This window comes from Phytophthora cinnamomi (genome assembly GCF_018691715.1).
Source record: "Phytophthora cinnamomi strain GKB4 chromosome Unknown Contig49, whole genome shotgun sequence".
NCBI lineage: Eukaryota > Oomycota > Peronosporomycetes > Peronosporales > Peronosporaceae > Phytophthora > Phytophthora cinnamomi.
The window spans coordinates 620441-640057 of NW_027150982.1; the positions used below are offsets into that span (position 1 = coordinate 620441).

General features: G+C 54.2%; 6 protein-coding genes across 7 annotated transcripts; 2 read left to right on the plus strand and 4 right to left on the minus strand.

The window, feature by feature from the left end:
- Nucleotides 1-3973: 3973 nt before the first annotated feature.
- IUM83_08202 (Ankyrin repeat protein) lies at nucleotides 3974-6210 on the plus strand (the record flags this gene model as incomplete). The annotated part of the gene is made up of 2 exons (XM_067932560.1): nucleotides 3974-5968; nucleotides 6043-6210. The coding sequence occupies 2 exons, from the start codon at nucleotides 3974-3976 to the stop codon at nucleotides 6208-6210; spliced, it is 2163 nt and encodes a 720-aa protein (XP_067789965.1).
- Nucleotides 6211-6298: 88 nt separating this feature from the next.
- Nucleotides 6299-6775, minus strand: IUM83_08203 (Transcription initiation factor TFIID subunit 2; the record flags this gene model as incomplete). The annotated part of the gene is made up of 1 exon (XM_067932561.1): nucleotides 6299-6775. The coding sequence occupies one exon, from the start codon at nucleotides 6773-6775 to the stop codon at nucleotides 6299-6301; it is 477 nt and encodes a 158-aa protein (XP_067789987.1).
- Nucleotides 6776-7163: 388 nt separating this feature from the next.
- Nucleotides 7164-8299, minus strand: IUM83_08204 (12-oxophytodienoate reductase; the record flags this gene model as incomplete). Its single annotated transcript, XM_067932562.1, has 2 exons — nucleotides 7164-7608; nucleotides 7677-8299. The coding sequence occupies 2 exons, from the start codon at nucleotides 8297-8299 to the stop codon at nucleotides 7164-7166; spliced, it is 1068 nt and encodes a 355-aa protein (XP_067789966.1).
- A 1205-nt stretch (nucleotides 8300-9504) lies between these two features.
- IUM83_08205 (Cystathionine gamma-synthase) lies at nucleotides 9505-11317 on the minus strand (the record flags this gene model as incomplete). The annotated part of the gene is made up of 2 exons (XM_067932563.1): nucleotides 9505-9508; nucleotides 9726-11317. 2 exons carry the CDS (start codon nucleotides 11315-11317, stop codon nucleotides 9505-9507), a joined length of 1596 nt encoding a protein of 531 aa, XP_067789967.1.
- A 432-nt stretch (nucleotides 11318-11749) lies between these two features.
- Nucleotides 11750-12256, plus strand: IUM83_08206 (ankyrin-2; the record flags this gene model as incomplete). Its single annotated transcript, XM_067932564.1, has 1 exon — nucleotides 11750-12256. The coding sequence occupies one exon, from the start codon at nucleotides 11750-11752 to the stop codon at nucleotides 12254-12256; it is 507 nt and encodes a 168-aa protein (XP_067789968.1).
- A 2252-nt stretch (nucleotides 12257-14508) lies between these two features.
- On the minus strand, nucleotides 14509-15435 carry IUM83_08207 (putative mitochondrial 2-oxoglutarate/malate carrier protein; the record flags this gene model as incomplete). Of its 2 annotated transcripts, XM_067932566.1 has the most annotated exons (2): nucleotides 15048-15084; nucleotides 15155-15435. In XM_067932566.1, 2 exons carry the CDS (start codon nucleotides 15433-15435, stop codon nucleotides 15048-15050), a joined length of 318 nt encoding a protein of 105 aa, XP_067789970.1. The 2 variants fall into 2 exon arrangements, with proteins under 2 accessions (XP_067789969.1, XP_067789970.1); XM_067932565.1 differs by having other exon boundaries at nucleotides 14509-15435.
- Nucleotides 15436-19617: the final 4182 nt, after the last annotated feature.

Below are 19617 nucleotides of genomic sequence, written 5' to 3' on the forward strand. Positions count from 1 at the left end.
GAAGCGCACGAGCGTGCGCTTCTTCCAGTCTATCACCGGATCATGCCGTGCAAGCCACGGCATGCCCATTACTACGTCGAACTTATCGTCCAGATCCAGGACGATAAAGTGTTCGACAAACACCCGTTGTTTGTACGAGTAGCGCACGTTCACGACGCACTTCTCGGTCTTCACGATGGCACCTGTTGCCAATCGAACTTCCAGAAGACTTCGAGGTACCTTTATCTCCTCGAAGTCAAGACTCGGTAAACTCCGCAGTCGAACAAAGTTGTTCGACGCGCCCGAATCTACCAATGCTCGAAGAGAGTCACTCGCTCTCTTCGAGTAAACCTTCAGGATGACTAGGTTCGGCCTGTTATCTTGTTTCTTGCAGCGAGAGCTAGTCTCACTGAGGGCTGCAGTCCTCAGTGTCGCGTGCTCGATGTCGGCACGCGCGACTGCATTACCAGTAGGGCGCCCCGCGCCTACTGGATGTTCGCGTTTTTTGTTGGTCCGCGGCGATGCCTACCATCGCCATGACGGCCACCTCCAGGGGGCATGGGAGCTGTGCACTCCCGTGCAAAGTGACCGATCCTTCCGCAACGGAAGCATCGCAATTTACTTCGGTGCTGCTGGTGACCAGTAGTTGTTGCGTTCGAGAGGTCCATTGGTTCCGGACCTCCCGTCCTCGCTACCGGGCGCGGTTGCGGCCTCGGCACGTTCACATGCAGTTTAGCCTGCCGCAGGCTAAACTCTTCTTGCATGGCAAGAGTAATCGCAGCTTCGAGAGTACTCGGGTACTCTCGGAAGAGATAGGTCTTCACAGGCCCATCTCTAAGCCCCTTCATGAACGTGACGACCTTGGTCGCCTCGTCAATCGGGTTAGTCACGATATTTGGTACCAAATATCGTGCGCGCTGCGCGTAAGCATGGACGTCATGCTTACCCTGCTGAAGGTCGAGGAACTCCGCCCTCGACCGGAACTCGTTTTGCGGGGGCTCAAACGCTTGTTTGAGCTCCTCCTTGAGCACTTCGTACGTGCTGAAGCACGTAGGATCGGAGAGTCGGCGTCCATACGCCCAACTCCTTGCGCGTCCGCCAAGGGAGGACATCGCGAACGCGACCTTCGACAGCGGGTCGACGATGCGTCGAACCGCTATGGCTGTGTCGAGCTCGACAAGCCATCGGAGGAGAGGCTCGCCCTCTCTTCCCACGTAGTTGCTTACGCTCAACTTTAATGGTTGAGCACGCGGTGTCGTCCCTGACGACGCCGTCACTGAGGAAGCAGCATCACGCTGCTCCCAGAGCAACACCATGTTGCTCCGTCGGCGATAGCGTACGCAGCATCGTAGCTATCGCCGCCTCCCCAAGGACTGTTGATAGTCGTTGGAGGGCCTCCCACTCTGGATCTGACAGGTAGGGGCAGTCCGCGCGTGCAACATGCGTTGCAGGCGTATTGGAGCTCTCCATGGGCACCTCCGTGCTCATGTGGTTCTCGGCTCCGCGTTCGTACACCTCGTACGAACGTCAAGCAGTCGGTCGTTGGACGGACTACAAAGTGCTACCAGGTGTAGTGGGTCTAACTTGACTCACTACTTTTGCTTACACGTCGCGCTACGTGTATGAGGAAGCGTAAGTACTTAGTAATTACTTAGGTTAATTATATTTGAATACACAAATATAAGTTAAGTAAGAAAGGATTCCAAGTGACTTAGATTAGGTAAAATGAGAACTGTATTGCTTGTAAATTGATCTTCCTCTAAAATCTGCTAAAAACTGTTTATCATCTATGGAAGGGATTGACAGCGGCTGGCTGTCAGAGCCCCGCTAATATGCACGTCTCTAATTGGTAGAAAGATGCTGCTTTCTACCAATAGGATCTTTGGGTAGGTGTGGACCACTCATTGTGGTGGCCCACTTCAATGTATCAATTGGTGTGACTTACCAAGGTGAGGAAGTATCTAAAACCTTTAACGGATATTTATCTGTTAAACCATAAATGACAATTGTCATGCACAAGTGACTGTTGTCACTTGTGTGTGTAACCCCGTTACACAGTTCCTTTGAGTTCGTTCACTGCCATTTTGCCTTTTTCACTGCCACATCGGACTCCACCATCTGCAATTTCGACAGCATGAGGTTCACAACTTTGTAGGTCAAATAGAAATTCTTCCGATCCGGTGATGTGGTACGTTGAGCCGGAGTTGATAATTGGGGCGCCATCGCTGATCTCAGGATCAAATGTCTGAGTAGTTTGCTGCGATGGCTCCCGTGACTTTCAGTCAAAGCCACGTACGTCGTCATTTGGAAGAAGTGAAACATCGTCATTAGGTGTTTCTTCCGTTGAGTTCGACGTACTTTCTTCAGCAGAATGCGCAACGTTTGCCAGTCCACTTTGTTGCCGGGCAACGTAGCGATCGTGGAAACCGATTGTATGGCCCAGTTGCTTGCAGATACCGCAGCGCGCAGTCGAGAAATCCCTCTTCTTCGACCTGTTGTCCCGCAGGGACCCACCACGTTGCTGCTTTCGCTTCCCCGTAATCGAGGTGGAAGGAGGGATTGGTGTAACGGCATGACGAGAGCTCGGAGCGATGATTCTTTGGTGTCCGGTAATCGTACATAATTTCGAAATGGCCCTGTCCAGTTCCTCTAGGGGATGATTGGAGTCTTGTCGAACGACCATCCGTAGGTTATCGGCGTGCTTGAACCACGCATTGGAAATGAACGAACTTAGAGCTAGTTTGTTCGAGACGCAGCTTTCCAGTCCATAGAATGTTGGTGCCGCCGCCATCGCGCGTAGACGAATTGAGTATTCGCGTTACGTCTCAGTCGGGTACTTTCGCTCGGCCGCCACCATCTGGCCGATTTGTGCCTTCGATAATTTTGATCCAAACACTTTCTTGAGAGAGCGACCGAGACTGGCAAAAGAACGAGAGCGGTTGTCGTGTAAGTTGGCAATGTACCACTGGCTGGCTGCACCGCTGAGATGTTGGAAAAGCAGGGCATTTTTCATGCTTTCAGGTAATGAACACTATGAAGATCCTCTTGCATTCCCAACAAAGCCTCAAAACGACGAAACCAAGCCGCGACGCCCGAGTAGATTGCTCCTGGTTGGGCGGAGCCATCAAATGGTTCAATCTTGAAAGTTTTCAGGACACGATCGAAGCGTGGCTCGTAACTCGTAGGGTCGGCGTGCGTCGTTACAGGAGAGAACGTGAGACGCGTGGGCGGTCTTGATCTGCCTTGATCGACGTGACTGACATCGACGTTGTCTGTGGGTGCGGTCATGGTTGGCCCAGGCTCTGAGCTGTCTCCTGGGCTGAGAGGCACGTGGGGCGAGGGGGGGGAGGAGGTTAGCTTCCATTAGATTGGGCGTGGTAGTCGCTCAGCGGGTAGAGGAGCCGGCTGTTAACCTGTTGGAGCGCAAATTGAGAACTGATTCATTGTCTGTGGGTAGCGATGCCTTTTACGCTAAAGTTCCACACTTCTGTCTCGCGTCATTAATACTGGCTACACTCAAGCTGATTCTCGCAACATAGACAACTCGCTCTTCTCCAGGAAATGATCCACCCAGTTATGCATGCGGACCCCACCAGACTAAACCCTTTCCTGTCGGGCGGGTAATCGTGGAATGGTACATGTACATGTACATGCACATCCAACAGCTTATCCAGCCCCGATATCTTGAACAAGTTCACCCATGATGACGGTGCCTGGGAGTCGTTCTGGAACCCTGCTGAACCAAGCACATGTCGATCCAAGGTTTGTTATGCTCTGGGTCGTACGTATATTGATCAGCGGTTTATTCTGGGTCGAAATCGGTAATACATGTAGAGGATCCGAAAACTTTGGTCTGAGAATCGTAAGCAGACATCGAAAATGCTCACCAGCACATCATCGGATCACAAAACGATCTGCGATATTCTCAAACATCCGTGCAAAAATCCAGTTTCCACTCGAAAAATCGCCGTTTCCTCGCTTGTCAAACGTCAAAATGAGCTGCTCGGAGGACGCCAACGCCGCGGCGCCTCCGCCGCTGCACGTGGCCGTGTGGGAGGGCGACGTGGAGCGCGTGCGGCGGCTGCTGGACGCCGTGTGTCCCGAGGGCGAGGAGGCGCGCGACCCGCTCAAGGCCGAGGCGCTCAAGAGCCTGCTGGAGCTCAAGGACGCGCGCGGGAACTCGGCGCTGCACCTGGCCGCGCGCGTGGTGCAGCCGACGCAGCGCGCGCTCGTGCAGCTGCTGCTGGCCAGAGACGCCAGCGTGGGCTCGCGCAACTGCGACGGCTGGAGCTGCGCGCACGACGCCGCGCTGTGCGACGACGAGTTCCTGCTGGCCCAGGTCTACCTGCGCGGCGAGAAGCAGGTGATCCAGTCGCTGGAGGCGGCGCAGGACACGTTCACGCAGGCGCTGGAGCGGCTGCCGGACTTCGCGGCCGAGATCTTCGTCGAGGCCCACTCGTGGGTGCCCATGGTGTCCAGCGTGCTGCCGTCAGACACCATCCGCATCTGGAAGCGAGGCTCCCAGCTGCGCATCGACTCGGCGCTCAAAGGGCTGGACGGGGTCAAGTGGAAGAAAGGGCCCATGTCGCACGTGTACTTGGGCCGCGGAGGCGGCGGCCGAGCGGGCCACGCCGTGGTCGTGGACCACGAGAGCAAGGCGTTCTACGACGTGCTGGGCGCCATGCGCAACTCGTCCGTGGGGAATATGGACTTAGCGCTGCACGTGTCGCTGACCACGGCCATGTCGTCCTCGAGCATGGACGCCACCAACTTGGAGTTTGTCAAGCAAAAAGACGTCAAGGCGCAGGGGAAGAGAGACGAGAGTGGGATCCAGGAGGACGACGAGAAGAAGAGCAGGAGCAAGCAACGCAGGTGCCCGTGGCCCGGGACGACGTACAAGATGCACAACTTCTCGATGGAAGCACAGTTCCGCCCTGTTGTGAACCCGGACCGCAAGCTGAAGCAGCTTCCGATGGGCAAGGACACCCCGTTTGACGAAGTGCAGCAGTTCGTGGACCATCTCCACTCGTCGGTGCCCCATGGGAAAGACAAGAAGAGCTCTAAGATGAAACACAAGCACAGTTCAAGTCTCAGCACCAGCAATTCAAAGGACGACAGTTCCGCCCGGACGCTGCGTCTCGAGAAGGGCCGAAAGGTCGAGATGCACTTGGATGTGATCGAAGGCGACACGATTCGGTGGGAATTCATGTCAAAGAGCAGCGACTTCTGCTTCGTGGCGACGTACTTCCACGAAGACCAGCAGCAGCCTGTGTGCCGCACGGACGGTGTCAAGAACATGGCGATCGTTGGTGCATTTGAGGTCGAATATAACGGCAGTTTTGTGCTGATGTGGCAGAACACGCAGAAGGGCTTTACAATTGACAGGAACGGGATCAAGATCACTTACGACGTTGTGCACACTCGGTCGGCTCCTGACGAACCTCCGATAAATGCGGCTCTTGCTGCCACTGATCAGGTTGGAGTTCCACACACAAGGTCACCAGAGACAGAAGACGGCGAGCCAGATACGACAAGTGGTCCGCACGGTACAGTAAGGCTGACGGATGATCAGAAATGTGAAGTTTTCCGTCAGCCGGATCACATCCCAAATCCTATCACTACAACGACGTCATTCGTTGACTACTTCAAGCTTGCGGAAGTGCCTAGAAAGCTGGAGGAGCCTGTAGGCAACAACCAGCGCGAGTCCAAGAAAAAGTTGTCGTTCTTCAAGATGTTCGAGGATAAAAAGCATCGGCCCCAGCAAGCATCGACGACGTCGACGTCAAGGAGTGAGACCGCATCTGGAATGAAAAATACTTTCCGCAGTCTGACACTTTTGCCAACGACGCGGCGAGTGCGGAAAGATTTCGAGGCCAAGGTGGTCATGACCGAGAGCTTCCCGTTCCAACTTCGCGACTTCCTTCCTGTTATCCAGTTCATTTCCACAACAGGCGAGCACGTCAAGAATCTCGAGGAGTTTTTCCAGATGGTACGTATTGCGATCCTTCGTGTGTAAAGTTTAGTGGTGGGTGGCTGACCTGGATGTGTATTAACCAATCGTAGAAACTCCCACCCGGCTTCCCAGTCAAGTTTGAACTGCCGATGATGTTCACCATCCGCGTCGCGTACACGTTTCAGAAGATCACCCTGGACCCACAGCTAGATCCGAAGATGTTTGAGATTCCCAGCGATTACCACGAAGTGTTCACATTGGATGAAGTGCGCTCATAAATCGCAAACACTAGATAGGTAGATGAAACAATTTTGAAATCATAGATAAAATAGGTTTTCTTCAGGATGATATCCCTCTTCTGCTGCGCTACTTGTGCTCTAGCTGACGTCCCGTTTCGTGGAATTCTTCGTAGGGGTCGAGTTCTTCTAGTAGGAGATCGTCCAGTGCCGCATCGTCCTGAGTCTCAATGTTACCGGCCCCGCCGTCCGCAAGAATGGCATCTCCAAAATATGGAGAGTCGTTGTCGCCATCAAACACTTTACCAGGGCTCGCTGTGGCTGCAACTTCAACCGAACTGCCTCGAAACATTGGGCACGGGGCTTGCATCTTCAGTACCCAAACCGACAGATCCACCGACGAATACAACGCCGCAGACCCGACTCCTGCCAATACCAGCACGCTCAGCGCAACAATGACCTTGGTCCGCAACGCTCGACGCTGCTCCAAATGCTTGTGCAGGATCGTCGACTCGGACAGGGCCGAGCAGGACGACGGTTTCTTGGTCGGCGATTCGTGGCACTCGTAGTTAGCCTCTTCCAGGGACGCAAAGAACTCTTCGTCCATGTCGCGATACGCGCTTGGGTTTTTTCCTCGACCCATGGTTGACAATGGAGCTTGCTTTGGGTGTCTGGAGAAAGCCGCACTGATCGAGATCAGCGCTCCTCCTCTCCGGGGCCACGTGCTGCCAGAATTGGATCTTCGCGCTAAGACGACCAGTCGGTGTCTTGTCCTTTGCCGAATTAGCCAAAGGGCGGTTTTTCTTGTCCGTTGATTGCCAAGTTGCCAGTACCTTAGTAGAGGATGTCCATTTTTGGCCCTCGGACAGTAAAGGAGACTGTGTTGCAACTCTCAAGTTCAAAGATGAAGGAGTTATGTGCATTGAAGAAAGTACTATCGGATACTACGTTTCATTAGTCTGCGATTGATACAGTGCTTCATGTGAGCAGGACAACTACAACGCCGCCTTGTCTCCTTCCAGGAACGGCTGGTCGGTGTATCCGGTCTCGCCTGCTGCGTAGAACGTCTGTGCGTTGTACGCGTTCAAAGGCGCGTTGATTTCCAGACGCTTGACGAGGTCGGGGTTCGAGATGAAGTAGCGACCGAACGCCACCATGTCAGCATCGCCGTTGTCCACGGCCTCGATGGCCGACGCGCGGTCGTAGCCCGAGGCCGTCAGCAGCACGCCGTCATAGATCTCGCGGAAGGTGCGGACCATGGATCCGTCCGTGGGCGCGTGTGGGTTCTCGTGCAATGCAAACGCGCGTGGCTCAATGAGGTGCACGTAGGCCAGGTGGTACTCGTTGAGCTTCTTGAGCACGTAGCCGTACGTGCCAACGGGATCGGATTCGAGCTGACCGAAGCTCATGCCGTACGGGGATAGTCGAATGCCCACACGACTCGAGTCCACCACCTCCAGAATCGCGTCCAGCGCCTCGAACAGGAAGCGTGCGCGGTCCCGCCGTACTTGTCCGTGCGGTCGTTGATGCCGTCCTGCAGGAACTGCTCGAGCAGATATCCGTTCGCGCAGTGGAACTCGACACCGTCAAAACCTGCAGCCAGCGCGTTCTCCGCCGCCTTCTTGTAGTCCTGCACAATGAGGGGAATCTCGTTCGTCTCAAGTGCTCGTGGGGGCACGTGCGACTTGCGGCCTTCACGGGTGGGCACCCGACCCGTCGACACGTCCATCTTGGCGCTGGACGACACCGGTAGCGCCCCATTCGGCTGGTTGAGCGGGTGGCTCACGCGTCCAGTGTGCCACAACTGCAGGAACATGTACCCGTCCTTGGCCTTGACGGTGTTGGTCACTTGCTTCCAGCCGGCGACCTGGTCCTGGTTGAAGATGCCTGGGGTGCCGAGGTATCCGCGGGCCTGGGGGCTGATGTTGGTGGCCTCGGCGATGATGAGACCGCCCTTGGTGGCGCGCTGGCCATAGTACTTGGCCGTGATCTCGGGCGGCACGCCCTCCTCACCGTGTTTGAGGCGGGTCAACGGAGCCATTACCACGCGGTGCTGCAGCGTCAACTGGTTCAACTTGCCGCCCAGCGTGATGGGAGTGAAGAGCTTGGTCATTTGCGACGTCGACACCATTGGGTCGAGTTGGGTCTTCTTGTCCGGAGCTTGCTGTGTGTGGAGCAGATTCGATTGTGGCAGGGTGGTAACTAACTGCTGGTTAGCGCAGCCGCGGGCTGCAGGAAGCCCAGAGGCATTGGATCTGCATCATGTAAACTGAAATGCTGATGTACCGAACGTGTTTACTCTATACGGCCTGCTGACGTGGACAGAGTGGATTCGTACTGACATCCCGTCTAAACGGATCAACTTCAGCATGGAGTGAAGGCAGATATTGACCTCGAGCTCGCGGGTCGTAGTGGTAAACAGCAGGAGCTGATTATTATGGTTGCAGATCCAACGGAATCGCGCTGCGAGGAGCACTTGAGAAGCATAGGATGAGATATTTTGTCGCGAAGGAGTCTGCAGTCTCGTGGTTGAGAATCTCCGCGCAAGATGTTGTCGATATGAACCGCGGACGAGTTCCTGACAAATTCCGCGGGCGCGATGGTTATCCAAAACAGACTCTATCCATTGTATCCGCGGGGGACATTCAGCTTCCAAGACCAAGCAGTGACAGTGGCAGAGGGCATGTAGACGCAATTTCTAAGCAGATCGACCCTGACAGCATCAAGCCAGGCATTCTTCCTTCCGTAATGACGACACCGCGCCAATATCTCGCCCACGTAGGTCGAGGGTTTGACGACCCCCGTGAAGATACTAAGTCGCGGAAGCTGTTCATGATTTTTTACCCGTAGTGGCCTAGCTTGGTGGGTGAAGGCTCCCATGATATACTTCGTGGTGACTGTTTTTCCTAAACCACGGAAGCTGAAAGCATGTGTCGTTCGCCATTTTCACGAACGGTTAACAAGGCTTTTTGGGATCACCCCTACCGGTTTGTTCGGCTGCTACTAATTCACCTGACAAAATCAAGGAAATTCTGTCGAAAACGAGGACTGTCCGCGGAGATAGTCAGACTCTTCAGCAACGCTGGAAGCTATCGTCGGGTGAGGATCTCAAGATGGCAGCAAATATTTTATTCGGGGTTACGGCTGGGCTGTTAGCGGAACACCCAACATATTCTGGTTACGTTGTGTCGTGAAGGGTGGTCATGACCGCTCTATGGGCCCTAATAACTGGGGACCGTTTATCGCAACGTTTTACTGTGATAATCTACGCTCGTACGCGCCAGGTGGTGAATCTCTTCAACAGCGTGGGAATTGTATGCCGAACAGCACCACGGATCATCTACAGAGTAGAACAGTTGCAAAGTCATTGTAGCTCCCACCTCCTCAAGTAGGTCTATGCTAAACAAAACAATCGACTTTGGTTCATGCGCGAAGCGGAGTGAGTCTACCGGTAGAGCATCTTGCTGCGTTAGGCAGTAGATGTACCAGCGGTAGCATGAGTTCGCTCGGCGCAAAGCATGCTACAACTTGCGGCCACTTACTTGCGGTCTACTTACTTGGACTCAGGCGTGATGAAGGCGCTGGCTGCGGTGAAGGCCTGCTCGAAGTCAGCCCAGATAACCTCAACGTCTTCCTGGCCGATGGAAATGCGAATCAGGTGACGGTCGACACCACAGGACTCCACGAAATCCAGTTCACCGTAGTGGGCAAGCAGTGTGTAGGGACAGCTAAGCGTGAAGTTGGTGCCGAGGCTCGGGCCCTTGGCAACCGTCAAGGCGTTGTAAAATGCCTTGGCCGGCTCGAGTCCACCCGGCAGCAGGATCGAAAAAAGCGGGCCGTAACGAGGCTTATCCTTCTCCTCCGATGGATTTAGGAACTGGTCGTACAGGTTCTTGGCGTCGCCCAGCGTGGGGTAGAACACATCCTTCACCAGCGGGTGCTTCAGCAGTCTTTGCACAATCTCGGCAGTGGTCGCGTTGGTCTTCGCAAGACGATCCGCCAAGTCCTCTGACTGCTGCAGCAGCTCCTTAACATCATCCTCCACAACGAACGAGTCCTCTTCCAGGTCGAAAGTAGCCTCCAGCTCCTTGAACTTGGGTCCGTCCGGGTTCAGCACCACACTGCCCGCCATCACGTTGCCTGTCCCGCCGAAAATCTTGGACAGACTCGTGACCACCAGGTCGGCGCAGCCGTGCTTCATCGTGTTCACGTTGTAAGACCCCACCGTGTCGTCCACCACCAGCACGGTGCCGTTGTCGTGCGCGCACTTGGCCAGCCTCTTCAAGTCCGGCATGGACAGCAGCGGGTTGCCCGGGAACTCGGTCCAGATGCCGAGCACCTTCTCCTTGGCCACGATGGCCTCCACCTCCTGCATCTCCTTCTCCCCGCACGTCGGAAAGAAGTGCACGCCGCGCGCGCACCACTCCTTCCGGGACAGGATCTTGAGCGTATCCACGTAGGGGAACCCCACCAAAATGCTCTTGCAGTCCGGGCCGCGCAGCTTCTGCATGAGCCGCACCGTAGCGAAGATGGCGCCCATGCCCGTGGGGTACAGCGCCACCTTGGCCGGGTCGGCCGAGGGCAGATACAGCCCGGCGACGCGCTCGCGCAGCGCCAGGTGGGCGTCCGTGCGTCGCAAGGCCGGAGCTTCCGCGCCGTCTTCGCCCCTGAGCACCTGCAGCAGCCGCTCCGCGTGGCGCGAGGACACGATCTCGCCCGAGTGCTGCCAGAACTGCGCCGCCGTCTTGCACGCACGGCGCGGGAAGCGCACGACGTGCACGGCGTTCCTGACGAGGTGCACGGAGACCTCGTCGCTGCTGACGGCGTTGTCGCCGGGCTCAGCGTGGCTGGCCACCAGGAAGTGGCGCAGACGGGCGGCCGCCTCGGCCGTGGGCACCGGCATGAGCTCCCACTGGTCGGCGTCGTCTTGGGCGAACGTCTGCGTCTGCACGAGCGCTGCGAGCGCCACCACCAGCGGGTGGCGGAAGAAGCGCGGGTAGCCGCAGGCCATGGCGCCCAGCACCTCCGGCCGCGCCTCCTCGTAGCCCACCACGTGCGCCCAGTCGGGCATGGACACAGACAGCGCGTGCGTGTCCTGCGGCGGCAGCGAGATGCCCAGCGGCTGCGGCGTCAGCGGCGACGGCGACATGAGCGGAGTCAAAAGGGACCTGCTGCTATGGAGAGCGCAAAAGCGAAAGTGAACGGTTTTTGACAACCGTGCACTCTTTGGTGTAGATGAACATCATATTTTTTAACTATGCAGCACTTTGGTGTGTCCACACCACATCTCTTTCAGGCCACGAAAAGCGCCATAAGATTGTTTCTTGCAAGTTCTTGGCGACGAGATGATAGGCGCGGCGCTTTTGATGGTAACGCAGCGCCCAGGCGGTTGAGTAATACATATTATGTAGTAAAGTGTTTACTATCGTTGGGTTTGCAGAGGTTGCGGTCAAAAGGGATGGCGCGTTCTGCTTCGGAAGATGAAGTTGGTTCAGATAATCTGCGACGCGACGTAGACTGCCGATGCGCCCGTTAAGTTGGAGTCACTCGGTCTTTTTGGCAGAAGCTGAAGAAGAGCGCGATGAAGAGCGTTGCTGCCGATGTAGCCCTGCGCGACGCGATCACGAAGGGGAATCTGCGTGGTGTCAAGCGCGCTCTGAAGAGCGGGGCGGACGTCGAACGCGTGGATGAGCGCGGGTGGACACCGATCATGCTGGCGGCGAAAGTTGGCTACGTCGCCATTTTGAGGTTGCTCGTCACGCAAAAGCGCTTGGCCGATTTCAGACTCGCCGCTGCCAAACGGGCGAAACGCCTAGCAAAGTACATTGGCGATGCTGTTCCTGCGGCAGCGATGCGTAACCAAGTGAAGGCACTTCGTGTGCTGTTGAACGAGTTCAAGGCAGATGTCAATGCGCGGTATCTAAACGGTATTCGACCGCTGATGGTAACGGCCAGCCATGGCCACGAGGATGCGATTAAATTCTTTCTGGAGAACGGGGCTGACATCGAGGCGAAAACCGAGGACGGAATCACCGCTCTTCATCTCGCTGTGCTCAATGGGACTGCAGATGTTGTCGAGGTTCTATAAAAGACCCCGCTGTGCTTGTTGAGTTCGTAACATCTCAGCTGCTTGTGGCAGTTCGAGAAGAGCTCACCGATATCGTAGAGCTGCTCCTCTCCTGCGTGCGTGAACTCGACCGGAAAAGACGGCAAAACTGCCCTGCACATTGCTGCAGCTGGCGATAATGCTGAGATCGTCAATATACTACTTAGCCGAGGAGCAAATGTTTTCCTTCGCGATCACGACTATTATACACCTTTGCTGATTGGGGCTCAGGCTGGAAAGGGAGAAGTGGTGCTGACACTATTGAAACACGGAGCGAATATTCGTGCCGTTCTAGGTGATGGAAGTACTGCCATTCACTTGGCCGCACGATGTGGACATGAGAAAATTTGCCGCTCTTTGATTTTAAATCGGGCGCTACTTGACGGGAAGAATCAAGCTGGGTTTACTCCTCTGATGGAAGCAGCTCGAATGGGTCACGTAGGTGTTGTGAAGCTTCTTCTTAGTTGCAATGCCAACCCCAACGCAATCGAAAAATCCCGCAAGACCGCACAATATTTCGCAGCTGAAAACGGTTTGTCGGAAGTGGTTGCGTTGCTGCTGAAAAGGGTCACCACTGTGGATGCTGCCGACAGCGCAGGGATGACACCGCTTATGGCGGCTTCTGACGCTGGACACGTTGAGGTTATCAACAAACTGGTTCAACAAAAGGCGCTTATACAACTGAAGGCGCGTGACGGCGGTACTGCGCTGCAGTTTGCAGTGAGAAACGGGCACTTGACGGCAAGTCGCGCTTTAATCAGCTGCGGGGCTGACGTTAACACCAAAGATGGCAATGGAGTGACGCCTCTGATGGTCGCAGTTCAAGGGAAACATAAAGACATTGTCGAGCTCCTTCTATCCAAAACGCCGACGTGGCTGTTAAAGCGGAAGGTAAAACAGTACTCTCCTGGGGTGCTGAAGCTGGAGCGCTTGAGATTGTTCAGGACATATTGGACACTAATAAAGTATGAATATCCTGGATGAAGGTACCACGACACCGCTAATGGCAGCGTCGGGTGCTGGTCAAACTGAAATGGTTGAACTTCTTTTGAAAAAGAAGGGGAAAGTTTGTGTCAAAGCTTTGGACGGGAATACTGCATTGCACTTCGCAGCAGCGTTCGGTCACCTCGAGTCCTGTCGTCGCCTTCTGGATAGTGGGGCTAATATTGATGGAGGTAATAGTTTGGGGCAGAGTCCATTGGTGGTAGCAGCGCTAGGGCGCCATGAAAAGATTATTTCGCTTCTGGTGGAGCGGAATGCTGACGACGATTCTTGTGGAGAAGACAAGCGAACAGCTCTGCATATCGCCGTCGCAAATGATGCCGTGGATACTGTGAAAATGCTACTGAAATGTGGAGCTAATCCAGATTTGGAGGACGACAGGGGATTCACCACGCTTACAGCAGCGGCGCTTCTGAAGAGGTACGATATTGCTCAGCTGTTGCTGAACAAAATGATGGAGAACATGAAACAGCAGAAGCAGGCAGGCGTTTGCGTTTGAAGATTGCCACGGAAGCCTGGACTCGTGATTTCAATTAGATAATGCTTGGTCTGTGTTTTGCTGTGATTTATTTTATGCCGTGCATACAATTCGAATCCATGCGATTCATTGCAGAAACTAAGCAAGCAAGCCATTAATTAAGCTCAAAGCAGTGACGGAATACAAAACCAACGTCTTCCTCTAACGTTACCACCGCCATCTCTTCGACCACTTTTCACGCGCAATAGTCTGTAGCAACCTCCTCGACCTCCGCAAACAAATCGAAAGTCACCATCGAGTCGCTGGAACCAAGTAGAAGTATCGCATTGGGAGACACCCCAAGCAGCCGACGCGAGTCAAATGTGACAGCCGTAGGGTTCACTTTGTCGACAATCGGCGCTCTTGGGATCTCGCAGCAGCAGCAAAAGCAAGTTCCATTCTTGGCCAGTTGATAGCACACATCGCGTGGTTGATGAACGCTATGGCTTTCATCGTTAGGGTGTTGATCGCACGCTTGCAAATTCACGACTGAAGAGCACTCTTGGAAACGCAGCACCCGAAGGACTAACAAATCAATCAATTGGGTAGTAGACTACTACTAGTAGTAGAAGTTTGGTTTATGCTGACGTCGAAGTTGGTACTGTGCGTGTTGAGGGCGGGATGCAAACCACGAGGTCTAAATCGCCATCATACTCATCACGTACTGCAGCATCGGTCAACAAAATACTGACGAAACTCTAGGTATTCGACAAAATTACAGCAGCCGCTTGCGTAGCTGTTCGAGGAACACAAACGTCAGCAGCGTCTGCGGGCCCAGCCGCATGTAGGCCGGCAGCCAGCCCTTGTACAGTCCGCGCAGTCCCTCGTGCTTGACCACCTTGACGAAGCAGTCGGTGGCGCTCTTGTACTCGTTGTGGTGCATGTTCATGAGTCTGGTCTTGACCACGTCCGCGGGCGCGCAGGCCGTGGTAGCTACCAGGCCGGCCACCATGCTGGCCAGCACGTGGGTCTGCAGGTTGTCGTGCATCGGCAGCGCCCTGTTCTCCAGGATGGCCGCCTTGGCCAGGTCGTAGGCCGCGATCTGGCCCGTGGTGAGCAGCATGGCCCGGATCATGTTGGGGCGCACGCCGCGCATCAGCGCGGCCAGGCCCTCCTCCTTCTCCACGCGGAGCAGGCCGTCCACCGCGTGCTTGTAGTTGCGGCGCTTCTCCGGCGGCAGGCGGCTGTCCGCCTGCATGCGGATGTTGACGATGTCGGCCGGGTTGCCGAATGCACCGCCGATGACGCCGCCCGTCATGCCCAGCAGCACGTTGTGGCCAGTGGAGATTGGCTGGCCGTCATTGCGGCGCACGGCCTCGTCCTTGAGGTAGTGGTAGACCGCGAAGCGCATGGTGGAGTACGTGCCCTCGCGCATGGCGCCACCCGAGATGCCTTGGTAGAGGCCGCGCAGCCCCTGCTGGCGCAGGATGCGGCGCACGGCCGTGGCCAGCCCCAGGTTCTCCTTCTTGGACGTCTGCAGGTGGATCTTGAGCAGGTCGAACGGGTGCGTGAAGAACACGGCGCCCACGGCCGACAGCCCGCCGAACGAGTAGCTGGCCAGCGGCGGCCGCGGCTTGAGGGCGCTGGCCGGCGCCGAGACCGAGGGGTTCTGCAGCTGCAGCTTCACAGTAGCGGAAGACATCGGTCGAGGCTGAAACGAGACTGACGTACTTTTCCGACGGTAAACGAGATAAATGCGAAAACACGCGAATGTGACGTTGGCTGTTGGAACGCGCCGATTGGCGGAGACCGAGTGGAGCGTCCGGATAGGTTGAAATGGAAAGTGAAGTCTGCGATGCGTCATCGATATGCTGGGACGAACTCCATTTGCATCCTTTGACTTGTGCGAGGTATACACGGAGGAGTTGTATGCGCCATAGATCTTGCTGTTGGAGCTAAACCTCGCTCTTGAGTTACTACGGCAGTAGTAGCAGATGCAAAGAGGTGGCTCTTTGTCTACCTGTACTTTTGCAATTTTAGGTATTAGGAGCGGTGTATTGTTGCAAATATGGTGGCACCTACTCCGGATAGGACGATCCCTCGTAGCTGTTGATATTCACGGTCACTTTTAGGCGAGGAAGCAAAGTGTTGGAGAGCAGCGGACTTCGAACTTGCGCTGCTCGAGGATAGGAGGCTGGAAAGGTTCTTGCGGCTTGGAGGAAACTAACGAAGTGATATATTTTTAAGGTTAGCGGGGCTCTCACTGCTTGTGACTGTTCATCTTCCAAAACGGACGCCATCTCGATCGCAGTTCCCGCTGGTCCGTTACAACCGTGACACGACCTCCATCAGGAGAACGCCCTCCTCGTAAACAACTTACCAGCTGCGAATTTCGCAATAATGATGCTGCTTTTGATCTTGTAGTCGCTTGGACACTCGAATTGGTAGCCCCTTAGCTCGGCGATGGTACTCGCGAATTAAACCAGGCACCGAAAATAAATTTGTGGTCGGCTCCCAGGTGATATCATCTGCCTTTCCGACCCATTTGCATCGGTACTGCTCCGTCCCGTCACGCTTTATCCGGTGATCGATGATTTCCTCGATAAGATGGCCTTCAGATCCGTCCTTCAGCCGTACTGTTGGGATTGTCGAGTCGCGTGAGCACCCTGTAGCGTCCTTTACGAATCGTTTCAACACCATTGTGTGGAAAACTGGGTGGATTCGTAACTCGTGCGGGAGATTCAATTCATAGCTGGCTCCATCGTGCAATACGCGAAGTATTTCGTAGGGACCTATCCACTTGGCGGCAGACTTGCGTTGTACTGCTTCTACTGTTTTCGGATTGAAATCCTTGGTCGAGATGAGCACCATGTCGCCCACCTCGAACTTCTGATCGCGCCGGCCTTTGTCGTACTGGAGCTTCATTCGCTCTGCACTCGATCGCAACTGAGCCTGTAAATTTCGTAAAATAGATTCCATTCGAATCAGGAACTTCGATGCAGGAGCTCGCTGTTCCGTAGGAAGTTGCAGATCGGCTGGTAGCTTCGGTGAGTACCCTAAATCGGCAACAAAGGGACTCATTTCGATGCTTGACTGGTACCGATTGTTGTAGGCAAACTCTGCTAGAGCTAAATACCGGTCCCAATCGTCTTGGAAACCACTGACATAGTGACGTAGGTACCCTGAGAGGATACCATTGATCCTTTCGACCTGTCCATCGGTTCGTTGATGGTGTGCCGTGGCCAACTTCAGCTTAGTACCTAGAATTCGTGCACACGATGACCAGAATTTTGAGGTGAACTTTGAATCACGGTTGGAAACCACATCCGTCGGCAACCCATGATGACGAACGTACTCCTTGACAAACAATTCCGCCAGATCCTCGGCTGAAATTGTCGAGACGGTCCCGATAAAATGTGCTCGCTTAGTCAACCTGTCTGCAATGACTAAAATCGTGTCACACCCGCTTGTAGTTTCAGGAAGGCCCGTAATAAAATCCATTCCAATGGATGACCAGCGACCGGTTGGGATCTCCAGCGGGTGTAGGAGTCCCGGTGCCTTCCCGGTACGAGATTTATTTCGCTGGCACGACTCACAGGTGGCTACATACTCGCGAATTCTGCGATGCATGTGAGTCCAGTAAAATCGTTGTTGAACTGCGATGAGTGTTTTCTCGAAGCCCGGGTGTCCAGCGCTCGCGATATCATGCAATTCCCAAAGTAAAGTATTTTGAAGCTCTATAGCGTCAGCCGGAACAAAAATGCGCTTTGACGCGCCCGATACCCATCGAATGAGATTCTCCTCCTCCACGAAAATGAACTGAGCGCCTCCATTTGGTTGTGGTGGCAGTGCTGTCTTGTTATATCCTGCTTTTCGCTGAGCCACTCGTATCATTTCTAACAGTGACTTCGGTTGTAGGCGCCGAGCTGCACACATCTGTCGCTGCTTCTGCTCCAAAAAATCGATTTCGAAGTCCGGTCGCCTGCTCATAGCGTCTGCTACTGTATTAGTTGAGCCAGGAATGTACCTAAACCGCAAATTAAACTCTGCAAGCAGATCGTACCAGCGACACAGTCGCCGATTAATATTTTTCTGCTTCAGCACACGTTCTAGCGAGTGATGGTCGGTCTCGACAAGACATCCCCCATCGAGCAGATAAATTCTCCAAATCTGCAAACAATGAACAATGGCAAGCATTTCTTGCTCATGCGTCGGATAGTTTAGTTCTGCAGACTTCATCTTCCGACCACAAAAGGCTACTGGCTGCTCTTGACCGTTCTCGTCGTGCTGAAATAGAACACCACCTACTGCGTATCGCGAGGCATCTGTTCTCAAAAAAAATGGCTTCGAAAAATTTGGAAGAGCCAATACGGGTGTGTTGCTCATCGCCTCCTTCAGGGACTCAAAGGCCCGAACGTGCTCGTCGGTCCACTCTAGTGACGATTTTTGCTTCTGCTTCTTCTTCATCAATTCAAACAGTGGCGCACTAATCTCAGAGTAGGACCGGCAGAAACGTTGTACGTACACCGTTGTCCCTAAGAATGACTGGAGTTCTCGCACTGTCTTCGGGCGAGGCCAGTCCTTAATAACTCGAACCTTGTCGGGATCAATTCTAACGCCTTCTCGACCCACAAAATCTCCTAAACACGGAATTTCAGCTGCACAAAGTGTTGATTTGGCTAGTTTCAAATAAAGTTTTTTCTCCCGACAGCGCTCGAAGACCTTCCGCACCGCTGCCAAGTGTGACTCCACGTCCTTTCCCTTGGTAAAAACGTAAATATCATCAAAGTAAGTAGCAACGAAGTCGCGAAGGTCAACAAATATCGCCTGCACAATCCGATTGAAAGTGGCAGGTGCGTTGCTGAGGCCCATCGGGATTGCAATGTACTCGTACAGGCCGTCTGGAGTTTGAAAGGCTGTATACGGGATATCTTTCTCGCGCATCCGAAGCTGGTAATATCCTGATAAGAGATCGAAACAGCTGAACCAAAATGAAAGGCTCATGCGGTCAAATATTGCATCTTTCCTCGGCATGGGTGAGGATTGCCTAATTGTGCGCTCGTTCATGGCACGATAATCGTGGACCACTCTCCAGCCGACAGGCTTTTTAATGCAGAAAGTCGGAGCTGCGTGAGGCGACTTGCTTGGGCGGATCAGCCCTGCTCGCAGCATCGCCTTCACCCACTCTCGCAGTGCGGCTTCCTGCTCTGGACTGAGTCTCCACTGTTGTCGATAGACAGCACCCGTTCCTTCCTTGATCTCCATCTCATGCTCGCCATGCTCGGGAGGACCGATAGGCAGTTCAGCACGAAATATTTCCAGGAACTCCACTAGAAGCGGATAACCAGGATTATCCGAAAAACTCGCAAGATCAGTAGACTCTTGCCTTTGTTTTTTGTCGGATGTAGCTGAATTTGCCGCTCCCGCTGCTGCAGCTGCAGTCGTCGTGTAGCCATCTTCTATTAGAGACTCAACATAAATTGCATTAATCGTCTCTGATGGCATCACCACCATGAACTCCACGTCGCGCTTCTTTACTAGTTTCCTTGCTGCCTTCAGCGAGATGTGCTTGGTGAATCCCCAACGACCACAATAATAAGCACTCCTCTCAGCTGGTAGTTCAGGTACTGCAGACACACTTACTGGCGGGACTGGTGCAGCTAGTTCCTTGCTTTGCCGTACCTCGTGCACTAGCCGCTCGATCTTTTGGCGGTATTGCTCTCTACTGTAAACTTGATCCGTCTTCCAGTCAATGATAGGTAGCGTCGTTCTCTTCCAAGGCACACCCAGCATTAGATCACAGTCGTTTGGGATAAAACAAACGTTGAAATCGAAGGTGAAACGTGCCATGTCGTCCACGTAGATAGTGAGCGTGACGATGCGG